General features: G+C 51.9%; 2 protein-coding genes across 3 annotated transcripts in view; one reads left to right on the top strand and one right to left on the bottom strand.

Annotated features, from left to right (window-relative positions):
• HDAC1 (histone deacetylase 1) overlaps positions 1-12,600 on the top strand; it is a 31,684-nt gene extending 19,084 nt beyond the window's left edge. The window contains exons 4-14 of one of the 2 annotated variants that reach the window (XM_047083236.1): positions 4,865-4,939; positions 6,547-6,685; positions 7,149-7,290; positions 8,295-8,387; positions 9,532-9,640; positions 9,722-9,862; positions 10,396-10,504; positions 10,599-10,729; positions 11,005-11,157; positions 11,676-11,724; positions 11,996-12,600. In XM_047083236.1, coding sequence (XP_046939192.1) covers positions 4,865-4,939; positions 6,547-6,685; positions 7,149-7,290; positions 8,295-8,387; positions 9,532-9,640; positions 9,722-9,862; positions 10,396-10,504; positions 10,599-10,729; positions 11,005-11,157; positions 11,676-11,724; positions 11,996-12,023 — 1,169 coding nt within the window. In that variant the 3' untranslated portion in view covers positions 12,024-12,600. The remainder of the gene's footprint in view (positions 1-4,864; positions 4,940-6,546; positions 6,686-7,148; positions 7,291-8,294; positions 8,388-9,531; positions 9,641-9,721; positions 9,863-10,395; positions 10,505-10,598; positions 10,730-11,004; positions 11,158-11,675; positions 11,725-11,995) is intronic. The other variant, XM_047083237.1, reaches the window with a different exon arrangement.
• A 206-nt stretch (positions 12,601-12,806) lies between these two features.
• Positions 12,807-15,234, bottom strand: MARCKSL1 (MARCKS like 1). Its single transcript, XM_047083238.1, has 2 exons — positions 14,948-15,234; positions 12,807-14,097 (listed from the first exon to the last, which is right to left on the bottom strand). The coding sequence occupies exons 1-2, from the start codon at positions 15,032-15,034 to the stop codon at positions 13,588-13,590; spliced, it is 597 nt and encodes a 198-aa protein (XP_046939194.1). The 5' UTR covers positions 15,035-15,234; the 3' UTR covers positions 12,807-13,587.
• Positions 15,235-18,420: the final 3,186 nt, after the last annotated feature.

Raw genomic sequence — 18,420 nt, 5'->3', positions numbered from 1 at the left:
CTGTAAGTGCAGTATTTGCTCTTTGAATTGGCAGGATCTTATTTCCTTCCAAGATGAGACAAATTTCTTTCTTTGCTCTAGATGGCTTTAGAGCTTTTCATAACCTATCGAGGCCAGTGATCAGGCTCCACTGTCAGCAAAGAGGACTCTCATTAGAGAAGCAGCTTGGTATTGAGGCAAGAAAATGAGTTATTTTTTGTTTAAAAAATTTTTTTTAAATTTTTTTTAACATTTATTTATTTTTGAGACAGAGACAGAGCATGAACGGGGGAGGGTCAGAGAGAGAGGGAGACACAGAATCGGAAACAGGCTCCAGGCTCTGAGCTGTCAGCACAGAGCCCGATTCAGGGCTCAAACTCATGGACCATGAGATCATGACCTGAACTGAAGTCAGATGCTTAACCAACTGAGCCACCCAGGCACCCCTGTTTAAAATTTTTTTTAATGTTTATTTATTTTTGAGAGAGAGGAGAGTGCCAGTGGGAAAGGGGCAGAAAGAAAGGGAGACACGGAATCTGAAGCAGGCTCCAGGCTCCAAGCTGTCAGCACAAAGCCTGATGTGGGGCTCAAACCCACAAACCGTGAGATCATGACCTGAGCCAAAGTCGGATGCTTACTGACTGAGCCACCCAGGCACTCCAAGAGAATGAGTTTTGATGTCTTGGTTTGAATCCCTTAGCTCTACCACTTAACTGTGTGTTCTTAAGCAAGTCCTCTAGCCTCTCTGAGCCTTGTTTTCTCTTCTTTAAAAGGAAGACAATAGTGCTTATTTCATAGTGGAGGTTGTCGGGGATAGGTGAGATAGCACTGTCAATGAAGCACTGACTGTCAATGAATAGTAACTTTTGCTGTGATGACTTATTATTTTCATCATTTTCCAATCTGTCAAGGCAGACATAAAATATTAGGCCCTCAGGAGTGCCCAGGTTTGGGTCTGACTTCCAGTTTGCTCCAGTTTTCCTGAAACTAGCATTCTAAGATTGTGCATTAAAAAATTAGGTCTGGGGCGCCTGGGTGGCGCAGTCGGTTAAGCGTCCGACTTCAGCCAGGTCACGATCTCACGGTCCGTGAGTTCGAGCCCTGCGTCGGGCTCTGGGCTGATGGCTCAGAGCCTGGAGCCTGTTTCCGATTCTGTGTCTCCCTCTCTCTCTGCCCCTCCCCCGTTCATGCTCTGTCTCTCTCTGTCTCAAAAATAAATAAAACGTTAAAAAAAATTTTTTTTTTAAATTAGGTCTGGGATTTTCTCTCATTGAAGATGGGTTAGGAAGGATGAGGTTCTCTATGGACTTAAGGTACCTTACTGAGTTGACTTACAGGGTTATAGAAAGATGTCACTTAGTGAAGTGCTGTATAACCAGGGGTATCTTCAGAAACAGTAACAGTGATGTGTGAGCTGAGCTCTTTTTTTTTTGTATTTACCAACACCTAAGCTAGGAAGTTATACATGTAATAAGACTAAATAAGTTAGGTTTCCTTGCTCTTGGCTAGGATGTAATAAACATTTTGTGGTCATTTTGAGACTTTGAGAACTTTGATCAGAAGTTCTGATCTAATATTTTAATTAGTTAAAATGGGAACATGATGAGCAGTGGGCTTCCTGACAGCCTGACTCAGCCTGCCCATTTGCAGTTGGTCCCCTGGCAGCCAGCCTTGGCCTGCCAGGGAGTTTGTGGCTTATTGGGCTGAGGCCTTATTAAAAATAATAATAAATAAAAGGGTGCCTGCCTGGGTGGCTTAGTTGGTTAAGCTTCTGACTCTTTTGTTTGTTTGCTTGTTTGTTTATTTGGGTGGGGGGGAGAAGGGCAGAGGGAGAGGGAGAAAGAGGACCTGAAGCAGGCTCTGTGCTGACAGCAGAGAGCCCCATGTGGGGCTTGAACTCATGAACCACGAGATCATCACCTGAGCCGAAGTCGGACGCTTAACCAACTGAGCTACCCGGGCACCCCAAGTGTCCAACTTTTGATTTTGGCTCGGATCATGGTCTCACAGTTTTTGGGATTGAGCCCCGTGTCAGGCTCTGTACTGCCAGTGCACAGCCCGCTTGGGATTCTCTCTCTCTTCCTCTCTCTCTCTGTCCCTCCCCTGCTCATGTGCATGCACGAGTGCTCTCTCCCTCTCTTTCAAAATAAATAAATATTTAAGAAAATTAAAAAATAACAGTGAATAAAAAATAAGATGGATTCAAACATGAATAAGTGCAATGGTTTTTTTTTTTGCTAGATTATCAGAATGTGAAACGTGGTGGAAAATGATAAAAGGGAATTATCGTGGTGAAATTTGAAGACACTGTCATTGTCATCTTTTTTATAGATGTATAAACTGAATTTTCCAGGGTCTCCTAACAAGGTAGTGGTAGAATGGAGAATGGAACTTGTCTCTTCCTGATTCTATAGTATTTTTAAATATGTTGCATGTAAAATATTTCAGACACACACAAAATGTATAAAAAAATAATAGAATGTATATCCATGTACCTACTACCTACCTACCTACCTTCCTTCCTCCCTTTCTTTCTTTCTTTCTTTCTGTTTTAATATTTATTTTTTTTTTTTTTTTGAGAGAAAGACAGAGTGTGAGCTGAGGAGGTGCAGAGAGTGGGAGACACATAATCCAAAGCAGGCTCCAGGCTCTGAGATGTCAGCACAGAGCCTGACGCGGGGCTCGAATTCACGGACTGTGGGATCATGACCTGAGCTGGAGCTGGATGCTCAACTGACTGAGCCACTCAGGCACCCCCCCTTTTTTTTTTAAGTTTATTTATTTTTGAGAGAGAGGGGGACGGAGCATGAGCAGGGGAAGGGCAGATAGAGAGGGAGACAGAATCTGAAGCAGGCTCCAGGCTCTGAGCTGTCAGCACAGAGCCCGATGTGGGGGGCTCAAACCCACAGACCACAAGATCATGACCTGAGTCAAAGTCAGACACTTAACTAACTGAGCCACCCACGTGCCCCTACCAACCTTTCTTTCTAGGAAACAAAACGCTGCCAATACAGTTGAACCCCCCCGGACACCTCCCCTTGGTCACACACCCTTTCTGTCCTACTCCCCAGTCCACCCCATTACACCACCACAGTGGTATAAGCCCTCTCCTGAAACCCCTGTTAATCCCATGCATCTTTCTGCAGGGTGCTTTTTACCACCTTCTCCACCTTCCTCCGCTCTCTCATCTCTCACCCAGTATTGTTCTCTTCAGTATAATGCCACCCTAAGAATAAGAAAAGTATTTGTGATAGGAAGAGGAGAACCCATACAAGAGTCCTCCCTAGTCTTACAAATTAGTCCAGGTGAGGGTCTCCATTTCCCCCCTTTCCGTCTCCAATCACACAGCTTGTTGAACTGGGAATAATGGGCTGGCCACTTGAGCCACGTGTTGGTTTGGAGCCTGAAGGGAAATATTTTTTTCTCATATCTAAAATAACCATTTTGTGGGGTGCCTGGCTGGCTCATTCAGTAGAGCATGCAACTCTTGATCTTGGAGTCTTGAGTTCAAGCCCCATATTGCTCTTAGAGCGTACTTAAAAAAAAAAATAATAATAAATAAAACATATCCCACATGAGAGTATAAACAAAACTCTAGAAACCTAGGCAGGCCAAACCCAATGAAAGACGAAGCAACTGGAGGAGGCATTCGGTTGCCAGTGGATAAATAGCTTGGCCCCAGGGACCAAAGTTCTTATTGACACAGCCTCCCAGTGTTTACCCGGGAAGTGGGGGTGAGAGCCACCTACTACTCCTCACCCCGTTATGCAGGCCACACTTCCTCAGAGCACTTGTCTTGGCAGGGCACCCTCCCAAGCTTAGGGCAGTGCCAGAGTTGGTAACGCTCATGGTTATTGCAGACTTTGAGCTTCAGCTGTCTCTCAGAAGGTTACACAGTCCCAGCTGGGCTCTGCTACCCTCCTCATTCTAGGGCTTCTCCTTGCTCTACTTTGGGAATCCCAGTTGATAGCAGTGGATGTAGTAGGAAGGCTAGGGCAAGAGAATAAGGATCTAGCCTACCCCTGCCTCTAGTTTCCTGTGTCTCGTTGATGTCTCAGTACTTTCCTTTTCTGTGAGAGATGACTTGGAGCCCTAAGGTTCCTCTCTAGCTCCGTGACTACAGCCCTCAGGTGTGCTTCCCTTCCTGTCTTTCAGTTTGTTTGCATTACTATTTGCATGCATTTCCTCATTATGTGTTAGTTTGTACTTTTGCCCCGCTAGGCCTGAAATAACCTTACTCCAGTTGTCACTTGTAGGTGTAGTAGAAAGAGCACTACACTGTATGGGTCAAGACACCTGGACTCTGATTCTGGTGCTGCCATTGACTTGTTATACAACCTTGGCAGCTCACTTAATTCTTCGTATCTGTTTGTTCAAGTACTTACTTGCTCTATTCTTCCCCACATAAGATTTCTGTTAATCTTCTCAACATTTAGGTGAGGTGGATATCATGATTGCTTGTTAAAGATAATAAGCCAGGGGTGCCTGGGTGGCTCAGTCGGTTAAGTGTCCGACTTCGGCTCAGGTCATGATCTCGCGGTTTGTGAGTTCGAGCCCCGCATCAGGCTTTGTGCTGACAGCTCAGAGCCTGGAGCCTGTTTCGGATTCTGTGTCTCCCTCTTTCTCTGCCCCTCCCCTGCTCATGCTCTGTCTCTCTCTGTCTCAAAAATAAATAAAACATTAAAAAAAAAATTAAAGATAATAAGCCAAAGCTCTAAGAAGTTAAATGACTTGACCCAATCACAAAGCCAGTAAGTAGTAGAGCCTGGGCTAGAACCCAAGCCTTCTGAATCCAAATTCTTTGTTTTTTCCCATGAGCTCATAAATATGTAAACAAAAAACTAAAGGAATTGTGGAAACTAACTTTTCCCTTCTGTCTTTCAAGTCAACGTTGGTGAGGACTGTCCGGTATTTGATGGCCTGTTTGAGTTCTGTCAGTTATCTACTGGTGGCTCTGTGGGTAAGGAATATACCTCCCTCCTCGAGGGCAGTGCTGGGTTGTATTAGTGAGGTCTGCCTTTTAGGCCACTATCCTAGTAGGGCTGATCTGTGACCCTATAAAATGGTCTTGTGAGTTTTTACCTTAGGTCTTTAAAATATCCTTCTGGTTCAGTCCCAGCCCAGGTTCAGTCTCTGACATGGTACTGACAGGTGTCCTTGACTGTCCTCTCCTACCCAGAGATCTTACATACTGGAATTCCCTGCAGACCTCGTGGGGTTGTTGAGATGCTGTACATAGAAGCAATTTGCAAACTGCAAAGTGCTATAAAAATGGGAAGTGTCATCATCTGTGTCTTACAAAAGAGCATGGTAATTACCTTTAGAGGTCAGAAATACTCCTCACGTATCTCCCACTTCCATTATTAACTTCTAGACTACCTCCAGGATTACTCTAAACCCTTTTTTAACAAATATATATTTTCCTATGATCATTGTTTGGTCTCTTCTCCCCTTCCCCCTGCCTCTCAATATAACCTCAGGAAACAAAGATATACACAGGAAAAAATTACCCACAATCATACTGTCCAAAGATAATCATTACTACCATTTTGGTGTTTGTATATGCATTCTTTTTTGTTAGTATATATCTGGATATAACATATACATCCATATTTTATAAAAATGTGTCACGTGTATATAGTTTTGTGTCTGAATTTTTTTTTTTTTTTTAATTTTTTTTTTTCAACGTTTATTTATTTTTGGGACAGAGAGAGACAGAGCATGAATGGGGGAGGGGCAGAGAGAGAGGGAGACACAGAATCGGAAGCAGGCTCCAAGCCATCAGCCCAGAGCCTGACGCGGGGCTCGAACTCACGGAGCGCGAGATCGTGACCTGGCTGAAGTCAGACGCTTAACCGACTGCGCCACCCAGGCGCCCCTGAATTTTTTATTTAGTAAATCTTTAAGATTTCTTTGGTAGTCTATAGCATGATTTCTAGTGGCTTCAGGATTATGCCATGTTATGGACCAACGTCAGTTGATATAATTGGTCCCTCTTGGATCATTTGGCCTGTTCTGTGTCTTTATTGCTGTTAAAGTTACATGCCACAAATGCACCTGCATACACAAGTGTATATTTCTCTCACTTCTTGGGCTTGTTTGTGCTTTGAGCTTCTAGTTCCTTTAGTATCTTCATCATTTTTTGACCATGAACCATGGTAAGAAATACATTTACTCTTGCAATCCAGGTTGTACACACACACTGTCATTCTGAAGCCAGTTTCACAGAAGAGCAACTTCCTTTATTGTTATTTTATTCTAGTCTGTTTTGTTTAAAATTGTGTGTGTACACACACACACACACACACACACACACACACACACTAATCATGACCCACTAAATCAATTTTAAGGCCTACTGATGGGTTTCCACCTTCAGTTTGGAAATAAGTTGCTTAGAGTAGCCAGCCAATGTCATATTTACTCCCTGTTAGAATAGGGAGGGAGGGAGAGAACAGTCCAGCGATTGAATAGGCAGGTTCTACCTCTCACCAGGTTTCCTGGGCTTCTTGGGGAAAGGGGGAGAATGGCTTGCTAACAGTCTTGTGTTCTCTCTTTCACACCCAGCAAGTGCTGTGAAACTTAATAAGCAGCAGACGGACATCGCTGTGAATTGGGCTGGGGGCCTGCATCATGCAAAGAAGTCTGAGGCATCTGGCTTCTGTTACGTCAATGATATCGTCTTGGCCATCCTGGAACTGCTAAAGTATGCCTGCCTGGCCTTGTCTCTTGGAGGAGCACCTTAGGCCAGGTTCCCACTTCCCTCTCCCCCTGGGCTTGCCTCCCTAGTTTGCTTTTCCTAGCGGTGTGCTGGCTAGGATGTGTTCAGTGAGTGTCTCTGGCTGGCCATCCTCTCTTTGACGGGGTCCCGGTTTGATTTGAGCCCACGGCAAGATCAGGGGCAGGTGCTGCTCAGATCCTGCCTCCAGAGTGTCCCTGTGTGGCTGGAGTTGAGCCTGGCTGTAGAGTAGGAAGATCGGACTTGGTCGGCTTGGTCAGGCCTCTGGAGACACCCTGCCGCTCTTCCACCTTCCTTCAGCCAGTTTCCACGTCTCTGGTGCTTAGAGATACCTGAGGGAGGCAGCCAGCCCGGTAAGCTGGGACCTGGCGCCCTTGGCGCGTCCCACTCCCAGAGAGCCGCCAGACCCCTGACCCCCTTCTGATCCTAGGTATCACCAGAGGGTGCTGTATATTGACATTGATATTCACCACGGCGATGGCGTGGAAGAGGCCTTCTATACCACAGACCGGGTCATGACTGTGTCCTTTCATAAATACGGAGAGTACTTCCCGGGAACTGGGGACCTACGGGTGAGAACTCCCTTCAGGGGCCAGCCAGCTCACCCCTAGCTGCCAGCTCTAACTCTCCTATCTCATATCACTAGAAACCACTTCCTGCCCCTTCTGCCATTCAGAATGCCATACCCCAGCCTAGGGTACCTGCCCTGGTCTTCCCTCCCTTATTCTGGAGGAAGGGAATGATAAGACACAAAGGGTTGGGAGGGAAAGGGGTCTCATGACTCATTGCAAGCCCCTCCTGGCCACAGCTAAGTTACACTGCACTATTCAGATGTCCCAAACAATTTGAATTTTAGGCTAGAGACATCAGGTTCTCTCTCATGGGCTAGGAATTGAGACCCTTATGGACAATCTCAAGGGTTCTTAACCTTCCCCTTTGATCATCTGACTGAAAGCTATGGACTCTGTCACCAGGAAAGCATAAGGAATCTTTTGTATCTGATACTGATTAGTTAATTAAAGACACCTCCCTTTACTGAAGCCCATCTGTAGACCTCAGGATAAAAGTCCTTGGAAACTAACTCACTGAACTGTTGTATCTGCTTCTATTAGCATGAATATGAAACCAACCCTTTGCCGTGCACTAGCCCTCTGGTGAAAAAGTGGCACTAATTCATGTTTGCTGTGGCCAGCATAATAAATGGTCTTTCTTCTCCCTTCTCTGGAGAGGAAAAGGTCGTCCCAGGGTGGGTGTTAGTTCTGTGACCCAACTACCAGCAGCTCTAACCCAATCCAAAGATGGAGGTCTTGCGCTCTGGGGTAGGATATTCCATCTCTGGCTCCTAAACAGTTCTCAGCCTGGGCGCAGGCTCAGTGGTGTGTCCAGAAACGTGAGCTAGACTTGCCAGTGAGGGGAATGGTATTAACCAAGGTGCCCCTGCTCTGTCCCTGGCCCACCTCATGGATCCCAATTGTCTCTCTTCGAATACTGCCTCTTTCCTTAGCCTCCCAGCCCCTGTCTTTGAACTTCTTCCTAGCTTCATCTTTCAGTTTACTTTAATGTCCCTCTTGATTAGGATATTGGGGCTGGCAAAGGCAAGTATTACGCTGTTAACTACCCGCTCCGAGATGGGATCGATGACGAGTCCTATGAGGCCATTTTCAAGCCGGTAAGTGGCTTATCCACCACCCGGGCTACCAATGGGATTAGTCTAAGGGATGGGTAGCAAAGTACCCCCAGCATACCTCAGGGACCTCTCCCCACTGAGAAGCTGGTTGGGAAATGAGCTGTGTTTTGACCCTGGATTGTTATGCTGTGTGGTCAGCTAGAGGAACAAAATTCATCCAAATATTTATTGATGCCTTCTGTGGGTCAGGCCCTCTGTTGGATACAAGAGTATCTAAGACATGAATCATGCCCTTAAAGACCTCACAGTCTACATCGTGGGAGGCAGGCACACACACAACAGTGTGTGGTCATTACTGTTTTACAGGAGGAACAGAGGAAGGGGAGACAAACTGCTGTCTGGGCTGGGGAGAGGGTAGTCAAAGAGGATTTCACAGAGGTGGCGACATTTGAGCTGGACTTTGAAAAATGAGGAGTTGCTATGTGAAGAAGGAGGTGGAGGCCGGAGGGCAGGGATGGCATTCAGCAGGGGGGACAGTACATAGCTGTATGTAGGTCAGTATGATGGGTGGGAGGAGTGTTGAAGGACGTGGGAAATGTATATGGGGGTCTTGGATGCCAAGCTGAGGAGTTAAATCTTCACCTGCAATCCACAAGGAACCATTACTGGAGTATTAACCTAATAAGGTTAGGTAGTCAAGTGCCTACTGTATGCCTTGCAGTAGGGGTGACAGAGAAGTCCAAGGTATGATCTTTGTCCTAGGTAATGTCAAAGTCTTGTGAGAATGGGAAAGGTGAAGGTGAGCACTCCCTCACAATAGGAGGCTCAAAGTCTCAAAAGACTGAAGGAGCAGGGCAGATGAAGCCAAGGGTCAGAAGAAGGGGCACTGGAGCTTGGGTAGTGAAAGAAGCGGAAGACTGAGGGGAAGGTGAGGCTGTTCTAGGTGCAGCATTACTAGAGCTAGAAGAAGCCTCTTGGAGAGCCTCCTAAATTGAAAAACTGAAATCCTAAATAGGGAAACAAGAACTCCAGACTGATACTTCCTCCTTACCACCCCGCACGAGGGAGAGTGGAAATGTAGGAATAAATACAGGAAACGGAAGAAGTACTGCAGCCCACCCTTTGCAGCCCCTAACATCACATAGCTTTTCTTGAAGCTGGTGGTGACCAGGATGTGTCCTTTTAGGTCATGTCCAAAGTAATGGAGATGTTCCAACCCAGTGCAGTTGTCTTACAGTGTGGCTCTGACTCCCTATCTGGGGATCGGTTAGGTTGCTTCAACCTGACCATCAAAGGTGAGACCAGGTAGCATAGGGATGGGTGGGCAGGGTTCTGCCAGGCGCTCCTGTAACCCAGCGCCCCTTTCTCCCACCAAGGGCACGCCAAGTGTGTAGAGTTTGTGAAGAGCTTCAACCTGCCTATGCTGATGCTGGGAGGAGGCGGTTATACCATCCGTAATGTGGCCCGCTGCTGGACGTATGAAACAGCCGTGGCTCTGGACACGGAGATCCCAAATGGTAATAGCCCTGGGCCAGGTTGGGCTGGGCAGAGCCAGAGCTCATGTGTCCTAGAGTTTATAACCCCTTCCCCATTGGCCTTGTGGGCTCTCCTCTTCTGATACTGGGCATTGATTCTCTTCCCTATCTTCTTGTGATTGTCAGACCATCGCTTTTTCCTGAGTCCTTTTTTGACCCTGCCGCCTCTCCTTCCCACTTCTGGTCTAGACATAATGATCAGTGGTTATTTATAGCTTTGGAATTTCTACTCTGTAGGGTAACTGGGGTAGTGAGTGAGGAGGTGCTCCCAACAAGCATTGCCTAAATTTTTCTAAACCATGAGCTTGTGCCTTCTCCTCAGTGGGGGGTGAAGTGTGGACACTGGAGAATGGCATTAAAAAGACTGAAACCCTGTAAGCACTCAGGTCTCACCCTGTCTCAGAGGCATTCTCAGTTTGATGGTTGGGCTAGCAGTTCCAGATAAACCTACAAATGCTTTTCTCAGGGTCCCATGGTAGCCAGGTCTTTGACTCTTATCTCCTGCCCCCAATTAGAGCTTCCATACAACGACTACTTTGAATACTTTGGACCAGATTTCAAACTTCACATCAGTCCTTCCAATATGACCAACCAGAACACCAATGAGTACCTGGAGAAGATCAAGTGAGTATATTCCCCAGACACACCCTGACTGAACATTCCAGGCTCTGGTTTGTCCCTAACCAGCGCCAGCCACCCTCTCTACCATTGGCCATAGACAGCGACTGTTTGAGAACCTGCGAATGCTGCCCCACGCACCTGGGGTCCAAATGCAGGTGATTCCTGAGGATGCCATTCCAGAGGAGAGTGGCGACGAGGACGAAGAAGACCCTGACAAGCGCATCTCGAGTAAGACCCAGACCCAGGGGCCTGTAATTTCCCACTCAGTAGGTAGCTGACTTCCCACCACTGTTCTTGGTTCCACTTTCCTCTCAAGCTACCCACCTGTTGAGAAACCCAAGTTCTGGTAGTTGGGACAGTTTAGGGAGTCCGAGTTTCCTTCCTTTCTTCTTGGTCACCCCTTCCCTTGGTGTCTCTTGGACACACAGGGAGGCACTGGGCACAGGTCCTGAGGTGAAGATAATCTCCTGCTCTCTCACCCGTTATTTCCCATTGCTTCCCAGTCTGTTCCTCTGACAAACGAATCGCCTGTGAGGAAGAGTTCTCGGACTCTGATGAAGAGGGAGAAGGCGGTCGCAAGAACTCTTCCAACTTCAAAAAAGCCAAGAGAGTCAAAACTGAGGATGAAAAAGAGAAAGATCCAGAAGAGAAGAAAGGTGGGTTTGGGTTGCATCTGGACTTGGGTCTTGAGCCCCAGGCCCCAGAGGAGGATGAATCTATGTAGGGCACTGGGAGGAGGGAGCTGACTCAGGCCCTGCCTTCTGTGGGGCTATCTCAGCTCCCAGAAGTGGCAGGGCCCACAAAAGAATGAAACTCGATTTGTCATCTCCAGTGGCTGATTGAGCCCTGCCAGGCTGCAGAGCCAGGGACATGCCTGGGCTCCCCTTGGTCAGGAGTGTGGCTCTCACATACCACCCAAGCCCTTTTCCCAGCACTTCACCCCAGTTTCCCAGGGGGCTGCCTCCGCCCACTGGGTTCAGGCTCTAGCAGGCCAGGAAACCGGTCCAACCTGTTTGTTCTCCACAGGACTCAATGGGAGGGCCTGGGATGGGCTTTTCTCTCTTTAGTATGTCCACTGAGCTGCAGTGTTGGGGAAGGGGTTTCAGGTAAGTGAAAATTCCGTGGGTCTTTCTGGAAGGGATCCCTTCACCATCCCTACATTCTTATGTTCTAGAAGTCACAGAAGAGGAGAAAACCAAGGAGGAGAAGCAAGAAGCCAAAGGGTGAGGAAGGAGCTGTCAGCCATCTCCCTGGCATTGGAGCACCAGCCCTTTTGTCCGCTATGCCGAGGGAAGGCGCAGGGACAGCTGGTGCGGCTTACAAAGACCTCTTTCAGGGACCAGTCCATCTCTGCAGTTCTAGGCAGAGCTAGGAAGCCCCAGCTCTCAGCAGTCACCTGGGCAGCTAGGGTCCTATAGAAGTCATTGTCCCCATATTTTTGCCTCAAGGCCTCTGGGGTGCATGATCTCATGCCAGTCTCTGCTCTCTCCACAGGGTCAAGGAGGAGGTCAAGTTGGCCTGAGCAGACCTCTCCAGTTGTGGCTTCCTGCCAAGTTTCCCACCTTTCTCCCACAACCCCTCAGATTTTATATTTTCTATCTCTCTGTGTATTTATATAAAAATATATTAAATATAAATATCCCCAGGGACTAGATAGGAACCAGGGCCCTGAGCCCAGGGCACGTGTTAGGAGTGAGCTTTTCTAGTGGCTGCCTTGCCACCCATCCTTTCCCACTTCTTAATTTTGAACCATAAAGGGTGCTGGGTCTGGAAAGCATAATCTTAAGAAGCCATAGGACAAAATCCTGAAATGTTAAGTGCCTGCTTAGTGGCTTTGGAAAGGTGTCCTTACTGGGCATTCTAGGAGTGGCTAGATCTTGAGGGACCCCCTGTCAGGCTCCTTAAGGTAATATCAGCCATTTTTAGATTGGTTCTGTTATCATACCTTCCCACTGGCCCCCTGTGAGCCAAGAAACTCACACTGCCTGCCCTCTATCCTCGCCCAGTTCCGCAGGTGGAGATTGGTAGTCTAGTTTCCTTTTTGAGATACTATTTTAATTTTTGTGAGAATCTTTGTAATAAAATGGTACATTTCTACATCCTCCTGAGCTTGTCTCCTAGCAGTATCCCTGGGTTGATTTCAACTCCACTTCCCTGTCCTTCTGGTGTCCCTGAGAATCTGGGCAACCCTCCTGAACAAGACAACCCCACAATCTTACCCCTCACCTTAATCCCTCCCTCAAGGGTTGAGGTTAACCAGTCTTCTCACCCTACTCCCAGAAGACCACTCATTAAAAAGCACTACTAAAGGGACGACATTTATTCCTTTTCCAAATGTTACAGTAAAACCAGGTGGAAGAGAATGGTTTTAGCAGTTAGAAAAAAAAAAAAGTACAAATCTGGGGTTTGGCCATTAAAAGTTATTTACAACAATGGGAGGGGGAAAAAAAAGACAACAAGAAGTTGTTTCACATTACAGACCTCCCCCCCACCCCAAAGCCTAATACTTGCTTACCAAGTCAAAAAAGAGACACAGTCGATTCACAAGCTGGAGGTTTGAACTTGAGTAAGACATTTATAAAAACCTAGACCGGGGCAGTGTCCTCCCCAGCCCAGGTGCCACTAGGCACAGCACAAGAGACTAAAAACTCAACAGGGGTGGGGGGGGGGGGGAGGAAGGCTGGACACTCAGGGCTTGGGAGTGTAGGCACCCCACATCTGGCTCAGGGATTTGGGGAATAGAGTAAACAAAACCTACTTGGAAAAGAATTGGGGAAGAAAACCAGCAATTGCCTTCTGCAGGGGTGGGGACAGGAGAGGTAGGGCCAGGGGCAGGAGCATTTCACATCACTAACCTAACTTGGGAAACTGCAAGGGACCATCTTCAACTGGCCTTAAGAGGAAGGCCAAATGGACGATGGGAGAATCCACAGGAGGGAAAAGGAGAGGGAACGTGGCGGGGAGGGGGCAACAGCCCCTTCCTTTCTGGGCACAGGAAGGCAGCCAGGGCACCAGGTCCAGGCAGTGACCTCACAAGGACAGCACAGTTTTTGCAGCTTAGAGATCACCCACCTGCCCCCACCCAGCTACTCATTCTGCTCGCTGGCGGGTGTAGGGCCACTCTCCGGCCCCGAGGGAGTGGATGGCTCTGCAGCCTGGGGCCCTGCCTCTTCTGTGTCTCCTCCCTTGGAGGCAGCACTAGCCTCTGCCCCCTTGGCCTGGGGCTCCTGGCTCTCGGGGGTGGCAACAGCCTTCCCTTCCTGGGCTGTGCCTTCCTCGCTGCAGGCACCGATCTCCCCCTGCTCCTGCTCTTCCTCTGTAGGTGAGGAGGCAGAAGAATCACCCCCACCCTCCTTCCGATTTCTCTTGAAGGACAGACCACTCAATTTGAAAGGCTTCTTGAAAGAGAATTTCTTCTTCTTCTTGGGGGTCTCCTTGGCGGGGGCATCCCCCTTGACCTCAGCGCCCTGGCTAGGGGGTGCTGGCTCGATGGCATCGCCAGTGGCCCCGGCTGCCTCCTCTGTTCCGTTCACGGGGGGCGATTCCCCTTCACCCTTGGGGGATAAGTCTCCATTGCTTTTCACGTGGCCATTCTCCTGCAGGGCAGAGGAGACAGCAATGAGGGCCGGGGCTCTACCCCACCTCCCCCAGCCCGCCCCTGACCCCTTCCAGGCAATGGGACCCCGACTATTCTGCAACCCGGGAGGTTGGCTGTAGCTTCACCCCCACCGGGATCCCGTCAAACATCTCCCTCCTGCCCTCACGAGCGCGCGGGGGCCGAGCGCGCAGAGGCCGCGGCCGGCAGGAGGCGCTGGGGTCCCGTGGCCCCCCACCCACCTCCCCCGGGGCGCGCTCTCCATTCGGCGCAGACCCGCTCGAGGCCGCCGATCCCCGGCGGGCGGGCGAGCGAGCCCAGCAAGCCGACAACGGGCGGGAAGCCGCCCCAGGGCGCTCTTCTCCGCACCTGGACGGCCCATTTTCCCAGCCTCCTGCTTTGTGTAAACGGCCCCCCACCCACCCTAGGCTCTCCCATCTCGATTCCCCCCCCCTCCCACCGCCGCCAAAAAGAAGGCCGTGAGCCACCGCGATCGGGTCTAAGGGTGGAGTGCCCTCCCCCCCGGGCGCCCGCCCCGCGGCCCCTGGGCGCCCCCTTGGCGCGGCCCGGCAGCGCCTTTGTTCCTCGCGCGGCACTCGGGGCGGCCGGGGGGCAGCGCCGGGGGCCGGGGCCGCGAACAAAGAAGGCAGCGGGGCCGGGCCGGCGCCCCCTCCCCGCCCCTCCCCTCGCTTCGCCCGCGGGGGCTGCGGCGCCGAGAACAAAGGGACCGGGCGGGGGAGGGGGCGCCGCGTGTCCCGGGCCGGACAAAGCGCGCGGCCCCGGCCCAGGGCCCCAAAGGGGGCGAAGTGAGGGAGGAGGGGGCCGGGTCGGGCCGTTCCGAGTGCACCCACCTGTCCGTTGGCCTTAGCAGGGGAAGCGCCTGCTGCCTCCTCGGCGGTCACGTCGCCCCGGGGAGCCTTGGAGCTCTGGCTGCCCATGATGGGGGGGGGGGGTCTGCTGGGGGGCGCCCGGAGCCGCCCCGGGCTCGCGCCGCAGGGGATAGTTCAGCCGGGTCGGCCTGGCCGGCGGAGGGGTGGGGCTCGCGCCTGAGGGGGAGGGGTATCGGGGGGGAAACCGAGCTGCACCCCCCTCTCCGCGCCCGACCCGCTAGCTGCGCCCGCCGCCGCTCAGCTCCGCGCCAGAATGCCGCCCGCCGCCCGCCGAGCTGCCTTATATATGCGCCCCAGCTCGGGGCGGGGCCGGACATTTAAATAAGCGCCCAATCGAGGAGCAGAGGCGGGCTCAGGTCCCGGGCCCCACTTGCGCAGTGGGCGACGCCGGCGGTCTGGTACCCCCAGCCTACTCGCCTACCAGGGCAGGTGGGGTCCAGCGTGGGTAGGGGAGAGGCGGGTCTTTCGGCGAGCTGGGCGGGGGGGCTCCTAGAGGAAAGGGAGAGCAATCCTGTCACCACCCACCCGTCCGAGTGGACGCCCCAGCAACTGGAGTGGTCCCAACACCTTGGTCCTGCACTGACAGCCCCTGTCAGTCTCCCCCAGAACTCTTCGAAGGGCTCACATGCCCAGACTCGTTAGAGGTTTGGTCCTGAGTTATGCTCCGGAGAATGTGGTCATAGAAGCCGCAGGGCCCCGCGCTGGGATCTGCGCCCCCTCAGGCCGGGAGACCCGTCAGAGGTCCCACCCACGTCCCTGCCTGCCGGTCCGGTCAGCCTGGGGGGTCTGGCCCGCCGCGGAGTCCCTCTGGTCAAGACTGGTAAGATGCGTCCAACTCCCCCTCCCCCCCCTCCCTTCGCAGCCAGTCACACACGAAGCCCCCACAGACAAACTCACCCTTGGTCTCTCCTGCCCCCAGCCTGGACCCATTACAAAGTTCCGATTAGGGTGGTCCTGCGACCTTGAAGGGCATCTCCCATCCCCACCTGAAAGCTGGAGAGTCTGAGGCTCAGAGACATTGGCATAACCTGTCTGACCTGTCAGATGCTCTCCCCCCACCTCTGCTCCCCCATATTAGGGAGCCTCCCGGAGCAGGCAGAGGAACCCCAGGAATTTAACAAACACTGCAGTGGAGGGGTGGGACATCAGCAAGGCTCCTGGGACAGCCCCTTGAGGACAGCCCCAAGACTGCCCAGCCTGGCCCCCTACCCAGCCTGAGAGTGAGGGAGCCTGGAGAAAGAGGTGGGGTGCAGGGGGTGGAGACCCTCCAGCTCTAGTCCCCTGCCACTTCCCCTTCCCCTGGTATGGACAGGTCTGTGGGAACCCCCGAGTCCTGACTAGCCCCGGATGTGTGTGTCCGGTTGCCTGTCCTCAGCCCCCAGGAGGAAAGGGATGGGGGCTGGAGGAAGCAAAGTGTTGCAAAAGCAAGGCTGTGCCCTGGACAGCTCAGCACGTCCCTCCCTCCCTCCTACTGGTATGGCCTCCTGGGAGGCCTGAGGCTGTGAGGTGTGGAGACACCACCGCAGGGCCTGAGAAATCAGGAACTCCCCACAGATCTGACCACAAAGGGGCGGAGGAGGGCTGAGGTGACATGACACTCAGCACTCACTCCCGTAGACCCCCCTGCCCCCCCCCACTCTGAGGCCACAGAATACTCTCAACTGCTTCAACACCCCTCCTCATTTTCCAGACTGGGACACCCAGGTTCAGAAAGAGAAAGTGATGTGCCCAAGGACACACAGCAGATACCGGTAACTGAGGGTGAGAAAGGATTTGGAAAGACCCACTAAAATGAGGTGGGGGCTGTACGGAAACCCCTGGAGAAGTCGTCCATTCAGATCTGGGACTGCCTGGCCGAAGTGGGAGGTCAGAAGGAACCAGCCTTGGGCTGGGAGGGGCATCCTGCCCCGCTGAAGTTCACTGACAGAACAGTGCCTTCTCCACTCACTGCCACTAAGGAATGGACTCCGTGACCTGCATCTCTGTCTCGACCACAATAGGGAACCCACAATGCTGCCAGGCGCTGCCCGCACCGGCTGGCAGGGCTCAGACGGAGGGTGTGTGAGTCCTGGAGGGGTTGGGGTCAGGGGTGAAGAGCAGATCCCAAAGCTACCGATTTCCGGGCGCTGCGCTGAGGGTCTGAGAGGCAAACCCAGGAGGAGAGAGCAAAGGGCTCTCTGAAGGACCCTGAGTTCCCAGAGCCCCAGAGGGAGCCAGGCCCACAGGGAGCTCTGCCTCTCCTCCAAGATATTGCTGGAGTCTGAGGAAGGGTCGTCTGGGAGCCCAATCCCTCAGTAAATCCAGGTCCCCGCAGGGTCTGGCTTCTGGAAGAGGGAAGAAGCTTAGGATGCTGTGGGAGTGAGCGGGGGGGCGGTGTGCGGAGCCCCCACGGCCTCCTCCGTCCACACTGTGGCTCCTTCCTCCCCAGCTGCTGCCAGCCCAGACAATGCGCCCATTGTTCTGTGTCTCCAGGGGCCTGTGTGCAACTGTGTGTGTCTGTTTCTCTCTGTGTGTGACTGTGTATTGCTCTGTATCTGTGTGTGAGAGACTTTGTGACTGTGAGTGTGTGTGTGTGTGACCAGGTGTGCACGTTTGTGGTTGTGTGAGCCTGCATCTTTGTTGGGCCGTGGGTATTTAGAGGGAGAGAGAGAGACTTGGTGACTCTTGGCGACTCTGAGACTTTCTGGGTGTGTGCCTATCTGTCCTTCAGATTGCGCGTTGGTGACTGAGTCTGACTGAGATTGGGTGTACAACTATGAGGGTGTGCGGCCGTGTGAGAGAATGTGAATGTGGATGAAAAAGTAGCTGTTGGCGTTTCTGTGCCTGTCCCCGTGGGTGGCTGTGTGTGCCTCAGTTTGATCGCTGAGGCCGTGGTGGTCAGAGCCTTCGAGGTATGGGCTTTTGCCAGCACAGAGGCAGGGAAAGGAGCAGTGGGGACAGGGGGACTCTGGGATGGATGGGGGAAAGGCAGCTGTAGAGACTAGAACCCCATATGTGAAAACACATCCCTCATCCGTCCCAGCTGTCCAGTGAGGCCTCAGCCCCCTGCCCTGGCCTGAGATGCTCCTAGCCTCCCTGGATGGGAGGGAATGAGTTTCCTTGGCAGGGAGCCTGGGACCTCAGGAGAGCCACAGGGTGGGGCTGAAAGGTGGGAGGAGGGCAGAAGAGAACACGGCCCTATAAAGGAGGATTGGGTACACTTGAGGTCTCCGCGGGGACCCTGTGGTGGGGATCCGGTGAGATGCCAGGTGAGGGGTGAGTGGGCAATAGCTAGTCGGAGGTGGGGGATGGGCCTTCCTAGCATGGGCGGGGGGAGGGGGGGCAGCAACTTACACAGGCCTGGAGAGGGGAAGAGACATCAGAGAATGGCTACGTCCCGGTGGAGACCTCAGCAAGGGTGACTTGATACGGCCCGGTTCCCAGCGCCAGTCACC

The sequence above is a fragment of the Lynx rufus genome, unplaced genomic scaffold (genome assembly GCF_022079265.1).
Source record: "Lynx rufus isolate CCGP_SWC_20201006 ecotype Redwood Valley unplaced genomic scaffold, mLynRuf1.p SCAF_2, whole genome shotgun sequence".
NCBI classification, from domain to species: Eukaryota; Metazoa; Chordata; class Mammalia; order Carnivora; family Felidae; genus Lynx; species Lynx rufus.
This window is presented reverse-complemented; position numbering and strand designations above follow the sequence as displayed.

Excerpts from the sequence above, each read along its gene's own strand:
- MARCKSL1 (XM_047083238.1), bottom strand. The coding sequence starts at position 15,034 with ATGGGCAGCCAGAGCTCCAAGGCTCCCCGGGGCGACGTGACCGCCGAG. Across the intron at positions 14,098-14,947 it reads CTGCTAAGGCCAACGGACAG|GAGAATGGCCACGTGAAAAG; the intron begins GTGGGTGCACTC and ends TCTGCCCTGCAG.